This window comes from Ctenocephalides felis, unplaced genomic scaffold (assembly GCF_003426905.1).
Source record: "Ctenocephalides felis isolate EL2017-DRISC unplaced genomic scaffold, ASM342690v1 CF-g0.4_SCAFFOLD_01886, whole genome shotgun sequence".
Lineage (NCBI taxonomy): Eukaryota > Metazoa > Arthropoda > Insecta > Siphonaptera > Pulicidae > Ctenocephalides > Ctenocephalides felis.
Genome location: NW_020538040.1, coordinates 137,969,585 through 137,992,640, shown reverse-complemented (window position 1 = coordinate 137,992,640; position 23,056 = coordinate 137,969,585). Strand labels below are relative to the sequence as shown.

Below are 23,056 nucleotides of genomic sequence, written 5' to 3'. Positions count from 1 at the left end.
CGATCAACTACTATTAAGTTAAGACTTACCTATATTTCCTGATTTAAATCTTGTCAAATGATTCAAAAAATATCTTGAATTATTTTAAATTTGCCTTCTTAAGTACGGATCATATCAGTTTACTAACTTTTTTCGAACCAGGATTCTTCATTACATCTTTAACCAATTGTTCAGTTTATTCTGGAACACACTTTTCAATATGAATTCAAATCATTGTTGCTAACAATGTTTCATTGAATTTAACTCTTAAAAAATCTTTTGATTATATTACAAATATGTTGAATAATTGTAAGTTTTATCATACTCTTACATAAAACCTTTCAAATCAATAAAAAATAATTCATATTTATATGAACTCTTAAACTTTATATCAATTAAAACAAGTTATAAATTCTCTTGTCTTTTGTATTCATCGGTCTCCGTATAACGCGGTACAAATGATGTGATTTGTATTAATGCTGAGCTTTTTATAGCGCGGTTTCCATACTACGCGATAGACGGTTTCAAATATACTATATTTATTAAAACACTGTTAGAAATGGATAGCAGTCTTTTGTTTCACTATTATAAAATTATTTACACCCTTATATGTAAAAATATTTTGTACTAGCCGACCCGACAGACTTTGTCCTGTCAAAAAAATTTGTAATGTGGCGGTGTTTTATTCCTACCTTTTTTTTATTCTTTGCAAAAAATTATCCCGAACAGAACCGTCACCCTGGTAATAATTCGGTGTGAATTAAGAATAATTAAATAAAACATATAAGCATTTAAAAATAAGTAATTTTAATCGTGCAAATCATAATTCAAAATTCAGTTCAATTTTCATTGTAGTGCTTTGTGATAAACGATGTTTTTTGTTTGATTACCTAGCGCATAGACAAACAAATCTGATGGTTTTCCAATACGGGAACAGTCAACATACATTTTTTCCATGTGAGAAACATGAATTTTCCAAATTAATACCACAAACACTTAATGATACCATAAACGCACTGGAAACTGTAGTCGTTTAATCTCAAATGGCACATTAGTCGGAAACATTGAGATGCACGGAGAACATCTTCTGCTTTATACTATCCTTTCAATATAGTTGCTTCCATCAAGTTGTTTGGTAATTTTTTTATCGCTAACCTTCGAATTTGCAACCGTTGCAAAGGCGCGGTTGGTCGATATTTTGCAACATTATAATTGCCGATCCAACCTTTAATTAAAGATTGTGAGGTGACAATCTTACCAAATCCAGCGAGTTTAAAAACTCCGGTGGATCGTCTTGGTTAGTTGCCGAATCAACTCATTCGCCTCTAATTTGTTCTTGAATTTTGAAATTTAATTCATTTACATCAATGTTTTTGGCTGCCAATATAGCTCGTTAATTAATAGAAAGATATTTACATGTTTATATAAACATATTAAAAATTAGATTATCAAAAACTACACAAAATGTCATGACATAGATCATTGTTTTTTCTACAAATTTCGTTGCTTACTCGATTAAAAAAGAAAAGGGCTGTTTTTAGGGTTTTCCCGGCAATTATTAGATTTTTTCTCGCCGTAAGAACCATCCTTGGATATGAGCGAACATTTTAAAAGAAGAATTGGCCAAATTGGTCCAGGCGTTGTTGAGCTATGCGCTTACCAACACATTTTGCGATCCATTTTTATATATAAGATAAACAACAAATAATTGTTTTTTGAAATTATTTAGTCGTGGTCAATCATTATTTTTTTGTTATACTAAATTGCATAAAAAAATTCATTATCAATAAAATAATTGACTAGAAAATAATTCTAGTCCAAAACTACTTTTAATCACTTGAAATTTTCTGTAATAATTGTTTGAGTTATTCGAGCTAATAGTTTTTTTTATAAGAACTCTAAACCAGTTAAAACCGTTTCTTGGAAAAAAAACATTATTAACGGAAACCGGTTTTCCATAAATTTCGTTTCTTGTATAAACCCTATAGTTTCCACAAATCGCACTACGAACTAGCCTGATTTGTACGTTAGATCCGAATTTTTTATATCATGGTTTCCATACTCACCGAGTTCTAGGATGGTTTACTTGTTGACTGTATAATTGAAATTACAATACCACAAATAAACTATTTTATTTTGATGTATTTTTTTTATTAACTATTCGTGTGTATTTCAGACATTTTGTTAACTAACTATTTTGTCTTTTTTTAGAAAAACAAGCGATCGTGCCGACGAGTGCATGTTGGCGCAAGAACGGTTGCATCCCGTCTGCGCCAGGAGACCTGAGCCGCAACCCAACGGTCTTTCAGGAGGAGTTATTATACCACCGACACCCGCCTGCCACACGGTAGCTGAGACATGCCGCGAGGAAGAAGAGTGCCGGTTAGTTTAGTAATATCTAACAACAATTTTTGTTTATTTTCAAGCAATCAATCAATTTTTATTAATAACAATCCGAACATTAATTACATTCCATGAGTTAATTTGATTCACATTAATTACATATAATTGTAGATAGTAGTTACTCCAGTGGGTAATTATTATTAGATGCAATCTATTGGATCAAGTTAATAGGACATAATTTTTTAAGTCTTCTTAATTCTGGTGCAAGGGGCAGTGGAGCAACGAGTGAATTTAGATGATTTTCTAATTTGTGGTGATGATTAGTGGATCTTATTTTCATAAAGTCTTCAATATATAGCACATTCAGATCATCATGCAGAATTTTATTGCTCGCTTACCAGAGTGATGTCATCATTCTAAGTAGTTTTGGTTGAGTCCGCTATACCAATGCAACATTAAATTAGCTAGAGCAGCCCCAAAGCTCTATTCCGTATGACCAGATAGGAATTATTACCGTTTTATAAACCAAGATTTGGTTTTCGAGTGCTAATTTTGAATTATGATCGATCAGCCAATAAAGTTTTCTGACTATGGATTTGATGCTTTTGATTTTTGTTATGATTTGGTTTTTTCATGTTAGTCTGCGGTCTAGATGCATACTTAGGTATTATCAGCACTTGGTATTATCTGGTAAAAAAATACACTCCATGTTGTCTTATTGTGAGTAAATGTTATATGGTTAGACTTGCTCTCGTTGATTTTTATCGGCCAGCGTTTAGTCCAGTTCTCGATAATGTTTAGATGTCTTCAACAACAAATCTGATTCCAAAAAAATATATTGGACTTAACTGAAATAATATTCGGAATATATCAAATATAAAATATTAGTATTCAAATTAACCATAAAGTGTAATTATCACAGTGATTAATTTTAAAGGTATTAAACACCTTCGTAAGAAATATATATATATATTATTATTTCTTCATTTTATCATCTTGAAAACTCGTGAACAAACAATTGGTGAATAATGCAGCTAACAGTTATAGCGTGACATAACCACGGTACACTTAAATTCAAAGTATCAATAACAATTTTATAAGATCACTATACTAATAAAACGAGTTGTTAAAGTTGCACTTCGAATAAACTTCGTATCATTTAATGTCATCATCTATGGTTTTCTTTTTATAGTTGTGTTGTTTATTATTAATAATATGAACATTAACGGACATATTTAGTAAGGATGTAGAGTAGATATTTTAAAGTAGATAAAATAATGATTTAACATATGCCAAAATACATACTTTAATATTTTTTCTATATGTGTTAATGAATTACCAGTGAGTAATACCAATTATATTTGTACATCTTCATATTTGGTCAATTTACCATGCTAAAAAAAACGATGTACGCATTTGTATGTTATAATAAAGCTTAAAAATCGTGCAGAATTGAACAATAGCAAATTCAAACAAGTTTTTTGAAAAGCCTTTTTGCAAAAGACTCTTATTCATTCTAAAATGAAAAAGAAAGTTAGGTTGAAAATATTTAAATATTAAACTTGCCGATGTTTCGAATTTCTCATCCCTATACTAGTGGGAACAGTATACACTTACAAGTAATTTAATAAACATAATCTAAACCAACAATAAACTAGTTATGTATATAACAAATAATTTATGAACCAAAAATTTAAAAGATAAAGCTGAAAAAGATAACAAAAAATAATATGAGCTGTACCATGACAGTATAACAAAAAAGTTATTACTCAGGCATCCATCCAGTTATTGAAAATAAAAAAATTAGTCGGGTTTAATTTTTTTAAATAAATTTTGTAAAAACGTTTCAAGATCTTATTTGACTTACCTTGAGTAAGAGAGGCTGGGTACGGTTGTGCCAGGGTACGGTAGTGACAGTATTGACAGTCGTCATAACAGCTAAGCTATACTGATTTTGAGATAGGGTCCAAAGCGAGAAAGATGAAGTATGTTTGTTCGAACAAGTTTTCATTTATTGCGTTTAATCAGCGCTCTTTGTAATTTTTTGTCCATTTTGCTGTAAGTTAAGCATTAATAGTCAACAAAGCCAACTATTAGTTTTTGCGTAGATAATTTAGCTCAGATTTGTTTTCAAAAATGTGCGTTGGGTACGGCTGTGACAAATTTTGTGAGTGCGGTTGTGACATGTATTTATTGTCTTCTTCGGGTGAAGATCAAACATATAAAGAAAGATATAACTTAGCTAAGACAAAATACGAAAGAGAAAGGGAAATAAAAAATTCAGTACGAAAAAAAGATTTCACAAAGGTTTTTGTTAACTTTGTTTGAAAAAAAATGTTTTGTTATATATTGGTATATTACTTTACTTTGTTTAAATGATGATGATGCGATGTGTTACATATTTCTAAAAATGAAAGTCTGAAATATGTAACACATCACAGCAAAGTTAGAATTAATTTCTATTGCTTGTTAATGTTAAAAAATTGGTTTCAATTATTCTGATCCCAAAAAAGAGGTTATTTCGTAAACCGAAACGTAGTAAATATTCACAAAATGAAAAAATAAATTTTTTGAGAAAAATGATAATTTTACTTCACAAAAATAAAATCATATAGTAATTGTCATAGACAATAATAACCATCATAATATAATTAATTTGCCATGTTTTGATTATTATTAAAGTACATAAATCTGTACTTTCCCATGTATCGGATATATTTTTTAACTTCCCGTAGGGCAACATTTTGGCATAACTTAGAAAAAATTGATGTATGTGTGTGTGTATGTCTGTGTGTGTGTGTGCGGATACAAATTTTCGTCAACGATTTCGGGAACACGGTTCAACCGATTTTAATTATTCAAAGAACATACGAATCCTATTACTCAGTTTTTAAGAGAACGGAGCGTCCGATTTCAATAATAATAATATTTTACTTGTATTGACAAGGTGAAAAACTGTTCAAATTTTTGGGAAGGTTATGTCCAGCGGTTATGGACTCTCAATAAAAATAAGTTAAAAAATGTCATTTGGCGGTCAAAAATTTTTATTGGACATATGTACATCAAATTATCAGATATTTTATAGAAATTTTAATAATGTGTACACATATTGTGTAAATTTTTTTGGGTTCCTTACCAAGATTTCAATTACGGTACGGGCAGTTTCAGCAACTTGCCTTAAGGCACGATACCATGCAACCCACTAGTATCAAAATAACTTGTATTGTTATCTATTTATGTTTATTTATCTATGATTATCTATATCCAGGGGCCGATTGGAGATGTACGAGCAGTCGTGTGCTGTGGACAGCGTGACCAAGAAATGCGCAGGACCGGCGTCCGAGTGCCGCGTGGCGATGCTCGGCATTCTTGGGACTGAACTGCGTACCACGTGCGCCTGCAAGGGCGCCGATCTAGCGCAACTTTTCGAATGCCTCGGCTGGCAGAGGTTACTTTGGATCAATCCGTGTGTAGGTAAGGAAAACGTATATGAATTGGTGGATGTCGGTGTTATAAAGAAATTTATTTATTCAAGATAGTAATACATCACAGAAAACATGCCTGTTATATTAACCCTTTCCACTCGGATGCCACCGCTCCGGCGTATACGGGTTAACTAATGTCAAGTCTAACTTTAACCAGAGTGACAAAAAATAAATATTTTTTGAATTCGTATACATTATTGATTAATTTTGCTTAGTACATATTAAAAGTTTTTGTTTTAAATAATTTTCGTGTGTTCACTATTTTGTTTTTACTTTAATTAAACAGTCGCCTAGATTTGATAGTATAAATATCTACTTATTTATATATTCGAGCTGGTTCAATCAATATTTAAATTTTTGTATATGCAAATGATGACATTAATTTCTGTTCTCAGTGGCTTCTCAAAAAGAGTTTCATATCCAACGATTAGAGGAAGCTGCTCCATGGACGACCAGTACTGCAATGACAACAGTGACCTTTCCTGAAACTACCACTACGCAACTGGTTATAACTGCTCCAGCTATTGAAAGAATTATTCCTGTTACAGAACCACAGGTATATTAACAAACAATCTTACTTTTCTTTATGTTTGAAGAGTCTGAATGTAACTATCTTTAAAATTTTATTTCTTTGTTCTTGGTCTCGAAATAAGATTATTAAATCTTCCCTACAATGACCAACTTGCTTCTAAATTAAAAATGATTGTATAATTTTATTAAATATATATAATAAACTTCAATCATTCTCATTTACTATAGTTTTCCTCGCTAGATTATTTACCTTATCATAATAATTTTATTTCGTTTTATACAATATTGGTACTTTTTTTAATTTTATCATATATTGATTTTTAGATATAACGTAGAGCGGAGCTTAAAGATCCGCAGGTAAAAAGATTCGCCACCATTATCTAAAAAACGAATGAAGTTATGAAATTATGAAATGACAAAAGATGTGTAACAAGTCATCGCTTTAAGTCGGGCGATTTTATTACCACAAAATAAGCGGCCACATTGTCAATTTTATAACAACAGTATTGTTTTTCATTGTTAGTTTTTTTGTTTTTGAGAACGGTTGTTAGTTTATGATACCTGCATATAAATTTTAAGTATGCGTTATTTAATTGTTTTATAAGATGTATTTGTTATTTTTAAGTTAAATACAACCTTTTTTTACATAAACTCTAAGGTTATAACTAGATGATTATTGTTAGAAAATACTTTAATAAATGGTTCTACATTTAGCAAATATTTATTACTAAATCTGAAATGTATTTTTACATATATAATTTTGCAGCAGGTAAAATCAAATGTAGAAGAAGTTGCTTCTGAAGCCGAAATGGCCATCAACCTGGGCGGATATGGAATGTTTGGAGCCGCCAGAGAATCAACTACTACCATCACGTCGACTACGACGACGACTACAACTACCACAACGACCACACCTGCAACTAGCACTATACCTCCAAGTAATATAATAATTTATCTTATCTTCTTACTAATTTATATCAAGCAAACAAAACAATATTAAATTTTAAATCAAATCCTATATTAGTTATTCCCTGGAAGTTTTTGCAAGTTTTATAATGTTTTCTGATTCAAAATGCCTCATAAATGAGTGTAAAGTAGTTTCGCTGGATGTTACATGTTAATAATAGTAATTAAATAAATGATATTGGCATTAATCCAAGATATATAGCGCTCATTTAAATATAAGACATATCATAAATCAAAAAAATAAATTGTTCTTTTGGAAATAAAATGTAATGTGATTTATAGATTTCAATCGAACAAAATTAACAAATATTTAAGTAAATATCACTATTGCAATCACTGAATATCAAATTTATATAATGTAACAAGATATAAAATGCTACTTATTGATTGTATGTATAATACTAATTTGTTTTCCAGGGTATTGTGTGGTCCAACGTCCAAATCAATCAGATCAATACATACGCGAAGGAAATAGTAAACGAGTAAGTTATTAGTTCGTTATTTTTTGTATTTATTTAACTTGGTAACTTTTTGTAATAATTATTTCGAGTGGGTAAACCCATGTGCTTCGAAAAAAGTGAAAAATCTTTAGTATAGATAATTACCTCTAACTTACACATGATTTCTTTACTTAAGATATACTTTTGAAGATTTCGTATACATATAAAATCTAATAAGAATGATGATACACTTTTATTTGAATTTATTCTCTATTATGTAATTCTTTATAATAGCTATTTCGAGAAGATGAACCCGAGTGCTCCGAACTGTGCCATTGCGATTTGGGCGAATCGCTCACCTGCCACACGCTGTGCGTTTCCCGCACTCCCTGCCGCACTGACTTCGCGTACTACAGTCACGCGGCACCAGCCTACCAGGCCTACAGGGGACGATGCCTCTGCTATTCTGGACGATTCATATGTATGCGACCGCCACCAGGTAATAACCGATCATTATATTTATTGTAAAAACACTTTTAATTTATTGATGGTTGTACTCAAACAAATCATTCATTTGAAGAAGTATTGACTAAAAAGCTAATTCATGTTATGTGAATCTTACAAACACAATATTTCTCGGAACATTTACACGCCTACGCACTGATAGACACAAAACATATTTTGATTTTAATCCGACTCTTATTTGCTCTCTATTATCAATGAATTTGTCGTTTGTTTGTTGAATATTATACCTATTTCAATTTATATCATATCGTTACGAGTTTCTTAGCTGTATGAGAAGAATTTGTTCATATTTAATAAAAACATTCAATAAAAAAATTAAAGTCTAGACTTATTTTTAACCTCGGAGTGGACCAATGTGACGAGGTGCTGATACACAATTCAATTATAATATTTATGTACCTTACTTTGACTTGAGTCAAAACTATAAAGCTGGATCCGCGATATACACATCATGCTTTTGTATTACTTTCACAATCAATTTGTCAAAAACCAATTTTTAAGCTCCAAAATCCTACGACTTAGTTCTTTCTTATAACCAAAGTTAACCATATAACAAAATGTTTCATGTCTAAATGCACTTTCATCGGAGTTTCTCAGGAAAGTATCACTACACTGGTATCCTAAAAGACTCTCTCAATAGCAATTCAAGAACTTTTAAAATACTCATACCGTTTGCAAGATATTTGCCTAAAACAAAACAAAAAATACATAAACAGTTATAATCGCAATTTCGATAAACACAAATAATCGCAATTTTTAAATGCCTATTTCGAGACAGTTCGCAAGACATTTGCCTAAAAAAAATTACATAAACACTTCACAAATAATCGCAGTTTTTAAATGCGTATATCTAGAAAACTATTTAAACTACGATCGTATTTTTTTTACAACTGTATTCTAACATCAAAAGGAAACTACACTATAATTTTCAGCACCTCGATTTTTTTTGAAGAAAATCGTGAAAAAATCATGATCCACGTTAATTTTTTTAAATAATTTTTAATAAATCTGGATTTAGTATACAAAAAATTATATATAAACTAAATGCGCATAAAATACATTGATTTTTAATATATTTTGAAGATCAAGGCGATTTGCGGGTTTTCGGATATCCAACAATTTTAGTATGTTTATTATTGCTTACAAAAGTGTTTTTAAATTTTCATTTATTTCTAGCGCATGTGTAATATTAATATTCGGGTTTGGAACATTTTACTTATTTATTTTGGGGATTTTATGCGATTTATTATATTGAGCAAATCACAGATAGCAAATAAAATCTATCCTCTCATTATTAAACATAACACTGGTTCTTCGTTGGATTATTTCAATTCAATTTTTCCTTATTTAAAATATCTAAAATTGAATCGTAAACTTCTCCTAATTGATATCGTAAGGTCCAAAGTGTTGTACGTATTCATCTATCTTTCCCATCGTGTATCTGATTGTTGTTTTAAAGTTAAAATTAAAAAATATGGTCTAAGATTAGTAAAAGATGCTAAGAAATTATATATTTTTTGAATGATATTGAAAAAAATAAATTATAAATTTCATATCCGAATCTCGTTTTGGCGCCCTCTCAGGCGTGTGCCCGCATTTTTTGCATGCATCGCAATCTAATGACAATTTTATGTTAGTGCTAGGACTCGAACCGAGTAAACCTAGCGTGTGAGTCGGGCACGCTACTGACCAAGCCATTTTCGCCACTTGCATAGATTACTGTATCAAAAAATAAAACTATACAAATCTTATTGTCGTTTTTAGCAAATAAAGAAATTGTGTGATGTGAGCGCACAACACTTTCGTAAAACTAAATGTAAACTATAAAATGAAACTGTATTATTTCATCATATTTTCCAAGTATGTACATTATATTCTATTATTCGCAGGTGATTACGCGTTGCCACGCGGCGTGTTTCTGTTCCTGGGATACAGTGCAACCGACGAGGCTCTGCTCCGGCCCCACACCGAGCTAGGAATATTGGACGCCGTGCGCGCCTTACAAGATATTGCACGTTCTGGACCAAATTCAAAACATACTTTGGAATCTGCAAATGAAATTGATGACGACGAATCCTCTTCGTCCGCATCTCAAACTCCTCCTTGCATATTGACTCTATACAACGTTACTGGTGAGAACGTTATTATGGTTGGACGCATTCCGAATAGCGAGAGTTCGGCTGACGTTTCACCAATGGTGCAGCATCTTAGAGAAAAGGTAGGAGATTTATGCTTACTGCATGCTTGCATGATTTTATAAAATTGTTTTATTTTGCTTTTATTTTAACGCATGGGAAATATTGGAAATATTCTACTGTGCCAAAAAGACATTACTTGGACAATCGAACCGTCAGTGTATTTATCTCTTAAATTACAAAGGCTTACAAAAAAAAGTTGGCTGTATTGGATGTGCGGCATATGTTTTCCAGTGTATTTTTTACCACTAAACACGAATCTAAAGTCAAAATTTGGGATCAAGTGGCAAAGAATTAAAAAAAATTAAAAATCTTCAATTTAGTCATTCTTCTGCATGATACTTAAAATCTCATAATTTCTATTGTTTCATTGCCCTTTTTATCTTAAATGACTACATTTAATTAAGTATTCGCCTAAATGATCTATAAAGTTTTTTTGTAGAATATAGCAGTAATTTCCCAACATTTAACAGTTATTCAAATTGAAAACATGGAGATCACCCAGGGGCAATAGGGAGGTAATATTTTTGCAAATTACTGTTGATTTATACAAAGAAAAACTAAATAGATCATTTAATTGAAACTCAAGGGTCATTTAAGATAGAAAGGGCCAGGAAACAACAGAAATTATGGAATTTTAATTATTACGCAGAAGATTACTAGATCGGAGGTTTGACGTTTTTTTAATTTCTTCCAATTTTTTGCCACAATTTTGACTTTAGTGTTCAGCAGTGAAAATTACATTTCAAAATATATGCCGCACACCGCACACCCAATACAGACAATTTTTATTTTCTTATGAACCTGTGTTATCAATGTTGTTAAGTTATTTTTATATTTAAGCTCTGTATTTAGCAGTTCTTTGGCATAATGAATTTTTGATTTTTAATCATATAAACTAATATGTAATTCTAAAACATAAACATAATATCCTGAAGACAAAAATATTCACATTACTTGTGAGACAAAACATATTTATGGTTCTAAACTATTTGCTAATATACAATTCATTTTTTTAATAACAAACTTAAAAAAATATTTGTTGTATAATAGGACCACTTAAAAAACCAAGTAACTCCTCTAATTTCAATTTTAACAAACGTCAAAAGTAACTACAAATTTGCTCTAACATTGATGAATTTTTAGAATTAAACTACTTGTCGTAAGGCACTAATATTTCAGTAAGTTCTATAAGACCATGATATATATCATCAAAAAAAGTTTCATAAAAATCGGCTCAAATTTTTTTTCAACAACGAATTACAAGAAAACTGCTCGGTAGATTTTCACCTAAAACTAATCAGTATCATTCCCAACTAATATCTTTGGAACAGCTTTTGATTTTTTAAAATGGCTTCGGTAGTATGAGCTTAAATGTGGACGAAAAGTTTAACACTTTTTTCCAAATTACAAAGAAACGGCTCGGCTGATCGTCGCACAAAACTGACAAGCGATATTCCTCATTGATACACATCAAATGGTTTTTAAATTTTTGAAATCGGTCCAGTCATTTTTGAGAAAACGTCAATTTACGGCAAAAAATTTGTTCACATACACACACACACATACTTTTTCCAAATTTGGTCTCATTCGATTCAGAATGGCTTGAAACGTCGAGAAAACATAAAAGTAGCGAATTGGATTTTTTGATGAAAACATAAACTTCTCCTTTTCTTTCGGGAAGTTGAAAAGAATATTTCTGATGTACAAACAAGCATAATTTAGTAACATGATATAAACAAAACCAAATTATTTTGTATTTCTCACACAACTAAGGTTACATATGAAATCAAAACTTTCATGGTTTTATCAATATTTTCTATATTAGTACAACAAAACATGATGTGCACACACATATGTAAAAATCAATTTTATCAAGTTAACCTTCTTAATGCGCCGCTTTTAACTTATTATGCCAAATTAATATCAGTAAAACATATACTCGTACTGTAGTTCTTCTTGATTGGTAGCTTATTTAATTTTATTGGTATTTTATTTCATTGCAGATTTAAATTCAATGTACCCATTTAGTTATTCGTTGAATGAAAATATGAAATACTTCTTTCGCACACTCTAAATGTTGAGCATAATTTGATGTTTGACCAAATTATTATTGGTTCCTAGTAGGATTTGAAATTTATCTTGATCCTTGATGCAAGTTTTTAGTTTGTATAGTTTTAATTCAGTGGATTGTTATGTAGAGAATGTTTATTATGTTGATACAATTTTTGTCTGTTATAATTTTGTTTATCGTTGCATTGACTAATAGTTTCCGCTGTAGTTGTTGTATTTCTGCAACTTGTACTGTGCACTGCTCTTTTGCTGTAAAATAGCACTTATTGCTTATTTGCCTTAATTGCATTTAGTTATTCATTGAAAGAAAATATGAAATACTTCTTTCCTACTCTATAAATGTTGAGCACAATTTAATGTATGACCAAATTATTATTGGTTTCCAGTAGGATTTTAAATTTATCTTCATGCTTGTGCAAGTTTTTAGTTTGTATAGCTTAGATTCAGCGGATTGTTGTGTAGAGAATGTTTGTTATGTTGAAACAAATTTTGCTTTTTATCATTTCACTTGGCGTTGCATTGACTAATAGTTTCTGCTATAGTTGTTATATTTCTGCAACTTGTACTGTGCACTGCTCTTTTGCTGTACACTTATTGCTTAATTACTGTTCGAAGAAGTTAATTTGTTCCGCTCTGATTAGGAATATTGCTCTGACCTCCTTCACGACATCAGTGACAAAATCAACCAGCAGGACGCTGAATTCAGTTCGCATTTGCTGTTGTCCATTTTCAAAATGGCAGAGGTAGAAGAAGTCGCCCCCGTCGTCAGTTCTTCTGTGAATTTCTTGGTTTCTGTTTCTTATAAGTTGTTTGTCACCTCAGTGTTTTTGACCACATCTGAGTTTTTGCTACGAATTTACCAAGTGATCGGACTTGAAACATGACACTGTAAATAATGTGGTATAGTGTTGTGGGTGACACAGATTTTTGGTTATGAAATATTTATGTGAAGAAATGTGGTTCTTTGTGTTGCAAGTTTTTCAGCTATTTATGTGCTAGACTGAACCTGAGCAAGAAATGTGATCGCTTACATATGGTTGCGTACGTATGTGGTGCTAAATATAAAGTTCTTAGGATTATTATAATAATGCAAATGTTCTGTCATATCGAAATATTAATATATCACGGGGGGTCAAATTATATAAAGCTAAAAAAATTATAAAAAAACTCTTCGCAGATTCTGTGGATCGTGTCAAGAACTTTTGCCGAAGAAACCATAGCTTGTAAATTGAGCCAGCGAAACTTTCAATAAAGTATTTTTCTTTAAATACAACTTGCAAAAATCACATAGTAGTCCACAAGTTTTATAAATTTTTGCGTGGTGATAGAATTGATCTTTAAAACCTTAAAATAATGTAGAATAAGATGTAGTTTATTTATAAAAATTAATTAAAGTTTTAAAAAATAAGCCGCCTGTTATGTGTTATAATACAGATATGCTGGTATGGTCCTGGTCAATATCAACTTTTATGCTTATTTTCATTTTAAGGAATTTGTTTCAACTTTTTCAGTTGAGTAAATCTAATTTTTTTATTGATATAACTCTTTTTACTCATATGCCGCTGCTCCGGCGGCTAAATACGTATTAATTCTAGAATTCGCGAGTGGAAAGAAATATATAAAAAAAAGGTTTATTAAAAAATTCGCTGGCTCAAAATTCACTTTCGATCTATGGTTCCTTCAGCAAATTTTTGTAAAATAACTCATAAATCAAGAATCATGATATGCCCCAAAGGCCAAAAAATTTGACCCACCCTATAATATATAAAAGTACTTAAACTTATATGTAATATTGACGCCCTCACATGGTAATACATTGATCTTAAGACCGATCTTCATAAAATGAGCAATATTATGAGAAATTAATTAGCTTTTATCAAATTTTTTATAATATTGCTCTAAATAAGATCTATTTAAAGTCAAGTTTGATTGTATCATATTCAGGGTGCATTATTACTTATGAAATATATTATATATATAATCTGCTGCTATATTAAAACCTTTGAAGGCTGAAGGTGTAGAAACAAAATACTGTCTATTATTTTGAAGAAAGTGTTTTCTATATATTTTTCAAAATTAATCAAACGAATAACAAACATGAAGAAAAGTATATAAGTATTACTATCAGTTTCTTAGAAACGATTCTAATATTACGTAAATAACTTGCAAAGCAAATGAGTGTGGAAGTAGATTTTTATTGATAAATATCTGCGATTATTAATGACTAATTGAGTACTATAGAAATTTATACTAAATAATAATTATAGTGTGATTATACGCAAAGTGCTTAGAAAACAAAGTATGTAGTGTATAAATAAAAACGTACATTTTTATGTTTCATATTGATCATTGTGGTTATAATTAATTTTTGGGCAATGTTTAAATCTTTAAGAAACGGTTTTAGAAGAAAACTATTTTGAAAATTATTCATTCAAACGAATTTCGTTTTTTAATTGATCAGAATAAATTTATATTTCGTTTAAGTTTTGTGAAAAAAAATCTGCTGTCCAGTTGAATTTAAACAAAACAAGTTGCAGAGAGTTGCAACAAAACATTTGAAAAAAAAATACATTAACTAATGTTAATTAATGTTAAAGGATTCTTACTATTAAGAATATTTTTAAAAATATACGAAAAAGTGGAATACTTACATTCTACTCAATGGCAAGGCAATTCTGATGATTAAAATTTTCTAATAAAAAGTTTTTTTTAATGTATTCTAAGCACCTTTGTTCATAAAGTCATAAATCAAGCAGCTATTTACGTAATATTTGAAAAATATTAATACATATAGAAAACTATAAATACATATAGACAGTGGCGGCGCTAGACCATTCGTGGGCGTCGGCGAAATTCGTTCGCGAGGCCCCCCTTTTTTGCTAGTTGCAAGTTGACTAGTGGTACATGGCATCGTGCCTAAAGGCAAATTGCTGAAACTTTTCGTGCAGTAATTTAAATTTTTAAAAAGCTTTGAAAAAATTTGAAAAGTGAAAGAAATTGACTTTTTTTAATTTGAAATATTTTGTTGAAAATTTCGAACTTTTTTTCAAAGCAATCACGTTGCGTTAGCTGCTTAGAGACGAAATATCGAAGCGCGTAAACGCCGCGTCGCAGTCTAACTTAACTCACTATTAATTAAAATCTTTATAAAATATCTGATAATTTGATGTGCATATGCCAAATGGCTTTTGTTGTGCTTTTTTACTGGATTTCCAAAACCGCTAGACCTGCCTTCCTAAAAATGTAATCAGTTTGGCACTTTTTGTCCCGTATCTTCAAAACGGCTTATCCTGCCTTTGTTAAAACCTAATCAGCACGTCTTCTTACCTTCAATACATGTCAAATGTTTTCTGAATTTTTCAAATTGGTTGATCCATGTTCGCGAAATCGTCGACGAAAATTTGCCAAAATGTTCAGAAATCTTTGAAGATATATAAAAATTTTTGTTTTAGATTTTTTTGCGATTACTATAACTGTATATGAGATTTATTTTTAATCAGATTAATACACCAATTGAAATAGACAAAAATTACACAAGTTAAAATAAACAAACTCTTCGGCAAAAATGGTTTGTTCTCCAGCTATTTTCTAATAGCACTAAAATTAAATAATTATCGCGACAAAGTTTCCTTTTGCCCAACCATTTGATTAGCAAATTTTATGTTTTTTCGATCATTATGAATAAAAAATGGTTGGAAATCACCGACTTAATAACTAATTAGATAAAATTTTGCAATCTGCAAGTGATTAATTAGATTTAAAAAATCTATGTTCATACTAATTTGAGTGCACAAATCCGAACATCACATAGTAGGTAGACATGGTCTAAAAGCTCGTCCCATTATTCTAAAATTTAATGACTTTTTATAATTAATCATTTATCGTAGTTCCTTAAAATTTATGTTAGATGATACTAACAAGTTTTTTTTGAAAAAATATTTTTACAATAAATTACGAAGAAACTGTGCGGTCGATCTTGACGAAAAACAATTCAGCACGATCGCCAACTAAAAATTTTCGATCAGTTTTTGAATTTTTAAAATTGGTTCAAAAATGTCAAAATGCCGTTTTTTTGACGCTTTAATTTTTTGTCGACGACATCAGAGCGGATCAACCGATTGAAAGGATTTAAAAAAACATTCGATTTCGGAGATACAAAAAAAGTTTAAAAGGTTATCAATTTTATTTGAAAAAACTGATCATCCCGATAGAATGTTTAAAAAAATATATTGCTTGTGTTGACGGTGTGAAACAATGATTAGTTTCAAATTAACAGTTTTTGTTATTATATCATTTTATTTCTCATTGATCAATTTTTATTGATCATTGATTACTTTTATTCCTCGAATATTTAATTACTGTTTCGATACGTTAAGAATCCCACTCGTATGTATTTCCAAAAAGAACGATGATTTACATAGTGCTCACATAAGAAATACACAAATATAAACAACCAGAGAATTAGCTTGCGCGAAGTTATTTAGATTTAATAATCTATAGTGTTGACAGACTATAGATAATGTCCATAAAAGATAAAAGAGTAAAATGATAGTGCCTGTAAACCACTAATCACCTTCTTTACTCGCACATCCGTATGAAAATTAACTAAATTTTAAATAATTAAAAATTTTCCGGGGCCTCTTGCGAGGCCCCCCCAGGCGCGAGGCCGTCGGCGGCCGCCGACACCGCCGACGCCTAGCGCCGCTACTGCATATAGAGATACCTAACACTTGAATGACTGCACACATTGTTTATACATACTTGCAATTAGCTTTAAATTAACAGTCCATTTCTTAAAATGCGTATTGGATTACTGTATCAAATGATTTATATATCATATATTAAATGTATATATTAGAAAATGAATGGCTTCTGATGATATAATCTAAGAAATTATACTAATGTACATATCTATAAATATTATATTATAAGCAAAGAAATTATCCTATAAAATAAGAGAGAACTGAACAGGGAGAAAATATACCATAAATTATTCATTTAATTTTTAGGCGTAAAACGCATAATAATGCGCTAATGAAATTGTACCGCAAATGAAAATTTTGTGGCGAATATACAATAGAACACTTTTTATCAAAAGGTAATTGAAATATATATTTGAGCGAATTTATATAAAGCATTTTTAAAAGAATAAGTGGATTTATATATTGTCCCACGAATGTTTTAATGTTTAAATATCGTTTTACATGAACATCCGTATAAACTACTAAATAAGTATGTTATTGCAATTATTTTTTCATTACATTGCTCGATTGTAATTAAACACACAGCAAAACCCTTTATAACTGAAAATTAGAATCAATTCAATTTTTTTTTCTAAATTTTGTTTTTTTTCAAACACTCAATGCAGTTACCTCGTTGTAAAAAAATATTACATTGAAATTATTTGTTTATTTATTTATTTATTTTAACAGACAGTTTTACTTCAAATTCTTGATTCTATAAATTACAGCCAGAGATTTGAAAAATTAAACAAAGAAAATAAATAACAATATTATGAAATAATCTCCTGAGTAGAGAAAATGGAAATTAAGTCATACATGATTGAAAAATTTATTTCGAAGATTAAGGAAAATCTGGGGTATTTTCTTTTCACTCTTCTTTTTTTATTAATAGATTACATTTATTTTAGTTTAAAAAGTTGGCTTTTGTTCTTTATAAATTCAGCATTGTATGATTACAATTTGTTACATATATTTGTCTCGCGTAATTGTTATCATTAGTATCATTTTAATTTTGATTAGGAATTTTCTACATTTTTTTTCTTAGATTCTATTAAACATTTTTTATTTTATTTATTATAATTTTATGAGAAAACAATAAAAACATGCGTTCTATATTCAAAATTAATAAATAGGTATTAGACCTTAAATATAATTAAGACCATTCCGGAGATGCGAAAATTTTATTTTAATTTTTAATTTCTTTTGCCTCCTATTTTGTCATTTCGATTATGTTTCATTTGTTAGAGAAGAACATTTTAGTGCTATTAATTTTAGTTCCAAATATTATTTTTATCACTTCACTATATACCAGGTTTTGATAAATAAATTATTATAATAATTATATATATACATAGAACTTTTCTAATATCAATTTGAGGTTGTTATTCCGAATGGTGTATATTTTTCAAAAATTCGGATTATAACCATGAACTTAATAGAAGGGCTACTCAAAAATAATGTACTCAAATATATCCATTTTTTTATTTTGTGATTTGTTTTGAAATTCTCCTTGACTCTATGATAAGAGCTTTAGTTTTGCAACCCAACAGATTCGATACCCACCGAAAATATAGATGTTAATTCAACATCTATTTTAATTTTTACACATATTTTTAACATTGTTAAAAATATGTGTAAAAATTAAAATAACTGAAAAAACTAAAATAACTCAAAAATATATTACTATTATATAGACAAACTTTAGTAAAAAAATATATCAAGTACACATATAGATACATATACTGTTGGGTCGCTTTCTAAAAAAAAGTCACATAGTTGAGAAGTATCATTCCAACATCTCATAAAACTCTTAATTTCTGTTCAAACAATTATGGTTTGTTTGATAAACTAAATAAAAATAAGTTTTGATGAAAGGTGTTCTACTGTCAAAATAAATCTTATATACATATTGATATTATACACTACTGATAGCATGCCGAGCCAAAAAATGGATACCTTCATAGTACCCAACTACATCCTACTAAATATCTCCTAGCTGTAGCGACAATTATAATATTGTATAAATATATCATCTAGTGAAAAATACCAAAGGCTAATTAGGTAAATATCCCATAATCCCTTGGCATCCTTATTAGAAAACAATCGTAATGAGTCTTCCTCTTGGTAAAACGTGTAACAGTTTAGAAACAAAATAGTATTAATGTTAAATATTTATTATATATTACAAGCATAGCTTCGTTATATATACTATTTGTATATTAAAAAATATTTGCAAAAATTAGATAAAATGAGTCGAATATAAGATATGCGACTATGTAAGTATATTATTAATGCGCACGTGATCGTAATGTTGACCAAGAATTTGTTTGACTTTTATTTTAGAATGAAATAATTATAGCATTTATAATGTCCTGATGTTTTTTGACAAATATGAATTAGTATAAATGTTCAAGATGATTTTTTTTGAACAACGCATTCAAACGTGGAAATGCACAGATTTTCTATTCATGATTTATGTTATTAATAAATTGATCAACAAATGTATACATCTTAAAATAATTCAGATTTAAAAATTAACCTTGAATCAATTTGTCTGGAAAATTTTACTGGGGCACTTTGCAATTCTAGTTTCATATGTCTTTTCGAGAAACTTTGCCGGAGAAACCTTACCTTGAAAGTGAATTTCGTTTTGGCGATTTTTTCAATATAGTTTTTTCTCCAAATATCCAAACATCAACTCAAATACTGGATTAAAATACAACCAAAATACTATTTTTATTAACCAAATGTGTATGCGACAGTTTTAGGCAAAGAGGAATTCAATTCTGAGATTTAGCTTTACAAATTATTTCCACTGGAGGATGATTGAATGTTTTATGATTTTTTTTTGTAATTTTCTAAAATGTCCTCCAATACTTTTCATGATTTTGCTAACTGACCAAATAATACAATTACCTTCATGGTAAAAGAAATCTCATAAAAAAACTTCTTGAACTTTCTATCAAACTCAAAAATTTAGAAAGAGATTTAATGTAACTTTCCTGAATGCTGAAAAAAAATTTAAAAAAACTTAGATATTATAAATTTCTATGGACCTCAATACTTTTTATCTTCATTATTGGTCCAGGAAAAAATATTTTTTATGCAATATCTAAGTGGATAAATATTTGGAAAATATATATATTGAAAATTTGGAAAAAATTATATATTGAAGTTGAAATTCACTTTCGTGCTATGGTTACTTTGGCAAGATTTCTTGAAATGATACTTCATATGAACAAAATAACAGTTTTTTTTTTAATTATTATAATTACAGATTTATATTCATTAGAATTCTTTCAAATCTTTCATAAATATGTATTTTGTATAAAATCCATGCTAATTTTGACCATGTGTTCTCATATTGCTGATTTCAGAATTACAAAAATCACAAAAATCACAAAATCTTCTAAGAACTAGAATTACAAAGTGCCCCTGTAAAATTTGCGGCTTTGACAAATAGATTCAACGGTAATTTTAAAATCAACATTTTTTTAAGATGTATACATTTATTGAGCCTTGATCACCATTTTAAAGAATGTCCAAATTCTAGCGGGTTTTCTGTATGTTTTATTCATAATAACATATATAAACCATGTACAGGTATTTATATAATAAACAGTTAATAATCCTGGATTTTGAAAAGTATGTTTTACGCACAACTCATTCAAAAGAACCATCATCCTGTTTTGTCTATAAGGTAACAAAAACGTACTTCAAATTTATCCACGTTATTATGTCAACTTCAACAATGTTAATATTCATTTAAAATGCAAAAATCATGATATAAAAAGATCTTTATATTAATTCATATTCAGGGTAAAAATATATACATATATATATAAATAATGCGTTGCACATTTATATTAACTTTAGTTCGTTATATGCAATGTTGGTTGAAATTTAGCAAAATTATATTTATTTGAAAGAACCGATATTTGCTCATTAAACAGAATTTTTTTTCAAATCGACGTACAATGATGGAATTTTCGTTATTCTTTAATATATACGAATGTTAGCATGTGTGTGATGTATTTGACACAACGCAGTGGTAGATATAGTTTATCGTGCGGATTTGTATTGATCTAAGGTATATTTACAAAAGGACATATCATTATTATTTTAAGGTTGTTGATATACTAAAATAGTATTTGCACCAAAATATTGTAGCTTTGTCTGAATATATTCACAGCTAATTTATTACGCATTCTTTTTGTGGTGAATAGGAATCGAATTATAATAATATTTTTAAGCAGCCAAATATGAATAAGTTTAATAACCGCACAGAGGTAGAAAATATAAGATTATTGTTCAGAAAATTTATTTTGGTTGTTAGTTTATTCAACCCTCTCACTACGAGCGTCGTCTATATGCGACCTTGGCTCAACGACCTGGACGCCATCCACATTGACGACTTTTCTCAATATATCACTCTAAGGTCAAATATAGAGAATTCAAATTTGGTATCGTGTTTTCTTTCAGTTGTTTAGAAGTGTAATTTTTAAATACATTTTTATGGATAATGATTTTTGTGTAACAAATATGTGGGCGGCTTGCTGTCTTGTACAGCAGTGGCTCTCCTGCGGAAAATACCGTCTTAGCGAAAGGGTTAAATAAGCTTCGTAATATAATGTACATGTATATGACATATAAAATATGTTTCTGTTGCTATTTTTACTATTATTTAGTAATTTGACAAAAAAGAGTGATTATGATATTTGCTTTTTAATATGATTTTGAGATGTATTTCCATCTAGACCACTACATATCGGTCGGTCACTTATCGATTTTATTTATAGTTTATTGAACAACTATAAATACAATTATAGTTAATTATATATACGGTAAAATAGTATATTTCTGAACAACAATCTGATAATTACATATCAAAATATACAAAATATCAAGAAATGTGCTGTTAAGACTTGCACACATAATTTTAGTGTTTTTATTTAAAAATATCCGTTCTTATTCGATGTGAACTAATTGTATTTGGCTACTTTCTTTTAACCAAAGAAATTATAATAGTGAGTAATACTCAATGTTTTTTATTCGCCGCAAAGTAGAAACGAATTTTTATAATTGCCTATATGATGGTAACGATATTAAATTGATACTATTGTTAAATATCGCAAATTACTAATTATTGTGCACTTTAGTACATTATTTAATATATCGTACATATTTATTTATGAGTAGTAGTAAATTACATTAAAAATATTGAAAATTTAAAATAAATTCAACAAACAATTTGATTTTTTTAAATCGGTAGAATCAACTCGGAAACAGGAAAAACTTTCCAGACCCTTCAGAAAACTGATTTGTTTTTATTGAAATACATGTAAATATTGATTTACTGGATTGACTGCTAATTCCACATTTATCGATGACTTAGAAGCATTTTCAATTATACAAATAAGAGTATGAAGAAGGGTTTGTTTTTTTTTATTTATATCATTATTTGTGGTGGTTAATTTATATTGAAATCGTTGAAAATAATGATACAAATCGTATAATTTGTCTAAATTTTTTGAGATTTTTGCTCACATAAAGCACGTATTGTAAATTGTACTATCAATGATTTTATCCCAAAAGTATTTAGCTAAAATTAAATCGCACAAAAAGATACTGAAATTTAACTTTATAAATCAATTTTAGATGGGAAGACATCCGATAAAACATAAAATTCAAAATTTATCTATATTTAAAATACATATTAAAAATATATTTTACGTTTCGACGTAAAAAAGTGCACAATATTTAGTATATTTTACTGA

At 29.2% G+C, this 23,056-nt stretch overlaps 1 protein-coding gene across 1 annotated transcript in view; it reads left to right on the top strand.

The window, feature by feature from the left end:
• The window catches only part of LOC113376476, a 93,085-nt gene that overhangs the window by 13,193 nt on the left and 56,836 nt on the right, over positions 1–23,056 (top strand). The window contains exons 5-11 of the mRNA XM_026616404.1: positions 2,191–2,361; positions 5,591–5,796; positions 6,203–6,363; positions 7,105–7,276; positions 7,722–7,786; positions 8,039–8,243; positions 10,159–10,487. Coding sequence (XP_026472189.1) covers positions 2,191–2,361; positions 5,591–5,796; positions 6,203–6,363; positions 7,105–7,276; positions 7,722–7,786; positions 8,039–8,243; positions 10,159–10,487 — 1,309 coding nt within the window. The remainder of the gene's footprint in view (positions 1–2,190; positions 2,362–5,590; positions 5,797–6,202; positions 6,364–7,104; positions 7,277–7,721; positions 7,787–8,038; positions 8,244–10,158; positions 10,488–23,056) is intronic.